This window comes from Nannospalax galili, unplaced genomic scaffold (assembly GCF_000622305.1).
Source record: "Nannospalax galili isolate Female #2095 unplaced genomic scaffold, S.galili_v1.0 scaffold682, whole genome shotgun sequence".
Lineage (NCBI taxonomy): Eukaryota > Metazoa > Chordata > Mammalia > Rodentia > Spalacidae > Nannospalax > Nannospalax galili.
The window spans coordinates 780,956-786,955 of record NW_008348076.1 but is presented as its reverse complement, the minus strand read 5'-3'; the positions used below and the strand labels follow the sequence as shown (position 1 = coordinate 786,955).

Genomic DNA, 6,000 nt, shown 5'->3' with positions numbered 1-6,000 from the left:
TGGGCATACGGAATAACTTAAAACGTGAGGGAATAACTTAAAACGTGAGGGAGAAACTATAGCACCAACTTCAAAGCATACTGTAGGGTAAGGTGGGCTCACTGGAGAAAACGCGTGAGAAATGCCTCTACGAAACACAACAATCGCCACAGGGCCTCTTAATAGGTGCTCTCGTTTCAGGGCTCAGATTATGGACGTGATCTTTTAGACTTTGCAGTCATTCCTATGTAAACATGTTGGACACAGAACTCAGTGAAGGTGTACGGAAATTTTCCTAACAATAACTCATTCTTAATAGCAGAGTCCAGTCGAGTTTTTATCTTCATTCCCCATTTCTTCTTTTCAACACAAGGTCTCACTCTGCCACCCAGCTGCCCTCAACTCGGAGTCATCTTCATGCCTGTGCATGGGGGTTACAGTCATAAGCCACTCTGCAAAGGCTTCGTCCTTCACACGAACAGCTCTTGCCGTCCGCCTCTGCCGAAATACCCCAAACACACCATTTGCGGCGTTGAATTGGCCAGCACTTAGAGGAGCCTCGTGCGAAAACCCGGCTTGCCCAGGGGGGGCCTCCTCGCCGCCATTCCCAGTCCAGCCAAGAGACCTGACATCTGCAGGAGAACGGCTCAGATTCACGTTCCGACGCGCCCCGGGTTGTTCCATTCTCACAGGGCCAGGTGGGAAGAGGGCGGCGAGCAGGAACCGGCCCGCCTCTCCCAGGCCCTGCTCCGAAAGCGCGGGACGGCCGGCCACGACCACCCCTGGCGGGCCGGAGGCCAGACGGCCAAGCACCACGGCCGGGGAACGAGCGGCGCGACCCATCCAGCGCTAGCCGAGGGCGAGGGCGGGGAGGCGGACGGAAGAGGAAAGGGAGGGCAGCCTGCGGCTCCCGCGGGCGTGCGGCGTGTGTGCGGGGAGAGGCCGAGGGCGGGAGGAGCGGGGAGGGCGGAGGAATGAGAGCGCGAGGCGCCTCTCGACGGCTCCTTCGCCTGGGCGGAAAGAGCCGAGCGCAGCCCGAGCGCTCCACTAAAATGGCGGCGGCGGCGGCGGTGGCGGCGGTGGCCGCGGTGTCTGGTCGGTGTTGAAGTGACTCTGCTGCTTCTCTCCCGCCCGCCCCTCCCCGTCCTCCCCAGTCCCCGCGCCGCCGGTCGCGATCAGTCAGTGCGATCCTAAGCGGGGGAGGGGGGGGGGCGGCGGCCGAACGATGTGCGAGAACTGCGCAGACCTGGTGGAGGTGTTAAATGAAAGTAAGTAGCCGGGCCGGCGGCCTGTCGGGGTGCTGGGTTTAGGGCCCAGCGCTGCTCCCGGGCCTGCCGTGCCTCCCCGGCCTGCCGTAGCTCGCCGGCCTACGGGAACCTCCGGCGCGGCCGTGCGGCGTGCGGGCCTTCTCCGGGAAGGTGCCCGGTGGCCGTGGCGGGGCCGCTGCGGCGCCTCGGGCCCAGGCCTGCCCGCTTACCTGTGTGCCCGAGAGGCCGCGGCGGAGCTCCGGGCCAGCCAGGCCTGGACGCTCGCGGAAAGTTTCCTCATTACAGGTGTCAATGAAGGCAGTAAGGAAGCCTTCCGTCTCCTTCGCCCTGCCGGGAAGGTGAGGAGCTATGGGGTCGGAGGACTAGGCTTCCCCCACGGTCCGAGCCTTAGGGCCGCCCTGTTTGATTTCAAGCGTCCTGCTGCGGAGGCCTCGCTTACCTGCTAATTTTCATTAAAGTCTGTGGGAGAAGGGTGGTGATTTTTTCCCTCCCTTGGGGGTGTGTGGGTGTATTAAATCCATCTGCCAGTCCTTAAATAGCTGAAAATGAACTGCAATACTTATGATTGGAACCGCCATACCTTAATTTTTTTCAAAAAAAGCCAGAAAAGAGTGTTTCTTCAGAGAACCATTCGTCGGTTAAGTAGTAAATTCTATTATAAGGAGATCGCAGTACCAGAGATAACTATCCCGAAATAGTCATGGTATGTTTCCTAATATGAAAGGCTTTATTCCTTGTACTTTATTATTATTTTACATAATTTATTTCTGGTCCTTGAAAGAAGGTATCTGCTTAAAGAAACTAGATTGCAAGTCAGCGACTGATGGGCCCAGAGGCCTAGATTGGAAGACGTGAATTAGATGAAAAGATAATTTACAAAAACTTGATTGGTGAGAAAATGCTTATTTATGAAATTTTTGTGGGATTGGAACTTGTATTCAGTGTGATATTTTGACAGACTTCCAAACTACCTATTTTTTTAATACATTCATTTAAGCAGTTGATTTATAGAATATACTGTTCTGTTAATGTTTAAATTTTACTTTATGGTGTGCATGAATTTCACTTTAATGACTAAAGGTAATGAGAAAAATGAAAGAGCTCTAGTTTATTTTCAACTGTGTATTTACTTCCTGACAGGTGGAAGTACTATTTGCACATTTTCAAACTATCCATTTTTTGTGCCATCTTAAGTTTTTATTATTACTGTTTTGAGATCTCACTATGTTCCCTTGGCTGGCCTGAACTCAGTATGTAGAACAGACTGGCCTTGAACTCTTAACTCCTGAGTGCTGAGATAAAAGGTGTGTGTCACGCCATCCAGTTCCTAGAATTTAAGATGATTTGTATTTTGACCTGAATTTAATTTTTGGTGCAGGTAATATGGTAAACATAGGTCCTTGTAATACTTATTTCAGCAAATATATTGTATCTTAGGTATATGTTAGTGATTCTGACTTTATTCTCAAACTGGAAAAGGGAAATAATTTTGCTGTCTAGCATGTACTAGGAAAAATAATTTGGGGAGGTGATTTAAAAAAATTATTTAAACTTAACTAGGAAAATTATAAACATAGTAACTAAAGAAAGTTTATTAGTCTTTTGAAAAGTGGTGGCATCTGGATCATAAAGAAAGGACAAGTGGGCTGGCTCAGTGGGTAAAAGTGCTTGCTATGCAAGCCTGCAACCTGAATTTGAGTCCTGGAACCCATGCATGCCACATATACACATGTACATAGGTTAATAATCAATTAAAGGAAAAAAGATACTATTAAGATTGTAAAACTCCTGAAACTTTGGTGTAAGTTAGTGGTCTATAAAGGTGGTTAGTCTCTTAATGTTATTTTAAGGCTTATTTGAAAAAGTTGTCTGTTCTACAATAGTCTCACATATACTTCGTTTATTAATTATTGTTATTATCACTATTATTATTATTTTGGTCTTCTTGAGACAGGGTCTCCCTGTAGCCACAGCTGACCTGGAACTTGCTATGGAGACCAGACTGGCCTGGATCTCACAGACATTCACCAGCCTCTGCCTCCCAAGTGCTGGGATTAAAGGCATGCCGCCACCATGCCTGGTGCCCTTTATTATTTAACACTGTAAGTTGTCTTAAAATTATTTTCATTTGTGCTTTTTCTGTATCCCAAATGTACTATTAAATTCTCTGAGAACAGAAGATATACCATATCTCACAATAGTAATGTTTGCCCATGGGTATGATGGGATGGATGGAGCAGATGGTTGAGGTATGACTAAAAGTTTTGAGATAACCTGGCCTGGTGACAACATGCTTCTCTGTAATCCCAGTTACTCAAGACCAAGACAGGAGATTCACAAGTTCATGGGTCCTAGGCAACAAAATGAGTCAAAAAGCCCAGCCTAGACAACTTAGTAAGACACTGACTCAAAATAAAAAGTAAAGAGTGCTGTGGAGGGCCTTGGAGTGATGGCTCAGCGGATAAGAGCACTGATTGCTCTGGCAGAAGACCTGGGTTCAATTCCCAGCCCCCACATGGAGGCTACAAACCATCTTTAACTCCAGTTCCAGGGGACTCCAAAGCCCTCTTCTGACCACTGTGGCATTGCATGACATGGGTGCATTCACATACATGCAGGCAGTTCACTCATACACATAAAATAAAAATAATAAAATACTTTTTTTTTTTTTTTTTGGTCTTTTTGAGACAAGGTCTCCCTGTAGCCCCAGTTGTCCTAGAACTCACTATGTAGACCAGGCTGGCCTTGAAATCACAGCGATCCACCTACCTCTGCCTCCCAAGTGCTGGGATTAAAGTACCCATGCACCACCACACCTGGCTTAAAATACTTTTTTTTTTTAAAAAAAAAAGAGTTGTGGAAAAAGCTCACTGTTAGAGTGCTTGGTTAGTATGAAAGACACTGTAGCTTCATTTAATCCCTAATGCCCAACAAAAGCTACAAAGAAAATCAACTTTTAAAATTAAATTTTGTGACTTTCTTATAAACTTAATCTTTTGGCTATCCTTTTCTCCCCTCTAGGTTGTATAAAGACAAATGTTTAACCTTGATTAAAAATTAAGAATTAAGGGGATGGAGAGATGGCTCAGTGGTTGCACTGACTGCTCTTGCAGAGGACCTGAGTTCAATTTCTAGTACCCTTATAGTGGCTAACAGCTGTCTGTAATTCCAGTTCCAGGGCATTCAATGCCCTTATTCTGGTCTCCTTGGGCATTGCATGTATGGGTGCACTTATATATATATGCAGGTAAAACTCGTACACATAAAATAAAAAAGTTAATTTTAAAAATTGAGAATTAAATCCTCTAAATAATGTTCTTAAAATTCTTCTTTAAGCCTAATTTACCTTTTATAGTTTTACCAACCAAGAAAAGAAATAAAAACACAGACACATTCAAGGTCTTTTTTTTTTTTTTTTTTTGGTCTTTTTGAGATAGGGTCTCCTTGTAGCCCCAGCTGGCCTGGAACTCACTGTGTAGATCAGACTGGCCTTGAACTCACAGAGATCCACCTGCCTCTGTGTCCTGAGTGCTGAGATTAAAGGCATGTGCCACCATGTATGGCTCAACAAGGTCTTATTTTTCATGTTCTATTTTGAAGTTCTCGTTCTGTGACCCAGGCTGGTCCAGAAATATATAGCCCAGGGTGATCTTAACTTGGGATAGTCAGTCTGCCTTATCTTCCTAAGTACTGAAATTCCGAGTGAGCTACCATGCCCAGTTGAAAAGATTTTTTTTTTTTTTTTTTGGTTTTTTTGGGACAGGGTCTCCCTGTAGCCCCAGCTGTCCTGGAACTCACTATGTAGACCAGGCTGGCCTTAAACTCACAGAGATTTGCCTGCCTCTGTGAGTGCTGGGATTAAAGGCGTGTGCCACCATGCCTGGCTAAAAAGAATTTTTTTATTGGCAGTGTTGATGTTAAGTATCAGACTGTGTTTGAACTTGTGAGCCACCTGTCTCAGCTATCCAAGTACTATTCATACATACATACATATACTAAAATAAGTATACCTTAAGCTTTTTACCTTAAGCTGAATGTATGGCATGTGCCTGTAATCCCAATACTTGGGATACTTAATTGAAGGAGGGTCTCACTGTGCAGCTCTGGCTGGCCTAATAACTGCCTATGTAGGCCAAATTGGCCTCAAACTCATGAGATACCCTTACCTCTTGCCTCCTGAGTGCTAGGATTAAAGGCATGTACCACCATGCCCTGCTATTTATTTTAACTTTTATTTATTTTATTGTATTCGTGTGGTTGCATGAATTCATGTGCAACGTGGGTGTACAGGAGCCTGTGGAGGCCGGAAGAGGGTATCAGATCCCCTGGAACTGGAGTTATAGACTGTTGTGAGCTGCCATGTGGGTGCTGGGAATTAAATCTAGGTTCTCTGGAAGAGCAGCAAGTGTTCTTAACTGCTGAGCCATCTCTCTAGCCCCATTATTTATTTTGAGACAGGGTCTCACTCTATACCCCTGGCTGATCTGTAGTCCAGAAATGCTGGCCTGCCTCTGCCTCCCAAGTGCTGGGATTAAAGGTATACATACACCACCACCCCTGGTCTAGAACTTGTTTTTTGTTTTTGTTGTTGTTGTTGTTGTTTGGTCTTTTTGAGACAGGGTCTCCCTGTAGCCTCAGCTGTCCTAGAACTCACTATGTAGACCAGGCTGGCCTTGAACTCACAGAGATCCACCTGCCTCTCCCTCCCAAGTGCTGGGATCAAAGGTGGTCCGTCCCCCCCCAAGAAATCCTG

The 6,000-nt window shown here is 46.0% G+C and overlaps 1 protein-coding gene across 1 annotated transcript in view; it reads left to right on the top strand.

The window, feature by feature from the left end:
* The first annotated feature begins 1,130 nt into the window (after positions 1-1,130).
* Positions 1,131-6,000, top strand: part of Usp34 (ubiquitin specific peptidase 34) — a 239,249-nt gene continuing 234,379 nt past the window's right edge. The window contains exon 1 of the mRNA XM_008844481.3: positions 1,131-1,247. Within this exon, the coding sequence (XP_008842703.1) occupies positions 1,205-1,247 (43 nt within the window). The 5' untranslated portion in view covers positions 1,131-1,204. The remainder of the gene's footprint in view (positions 1,248-6,000) is intronic.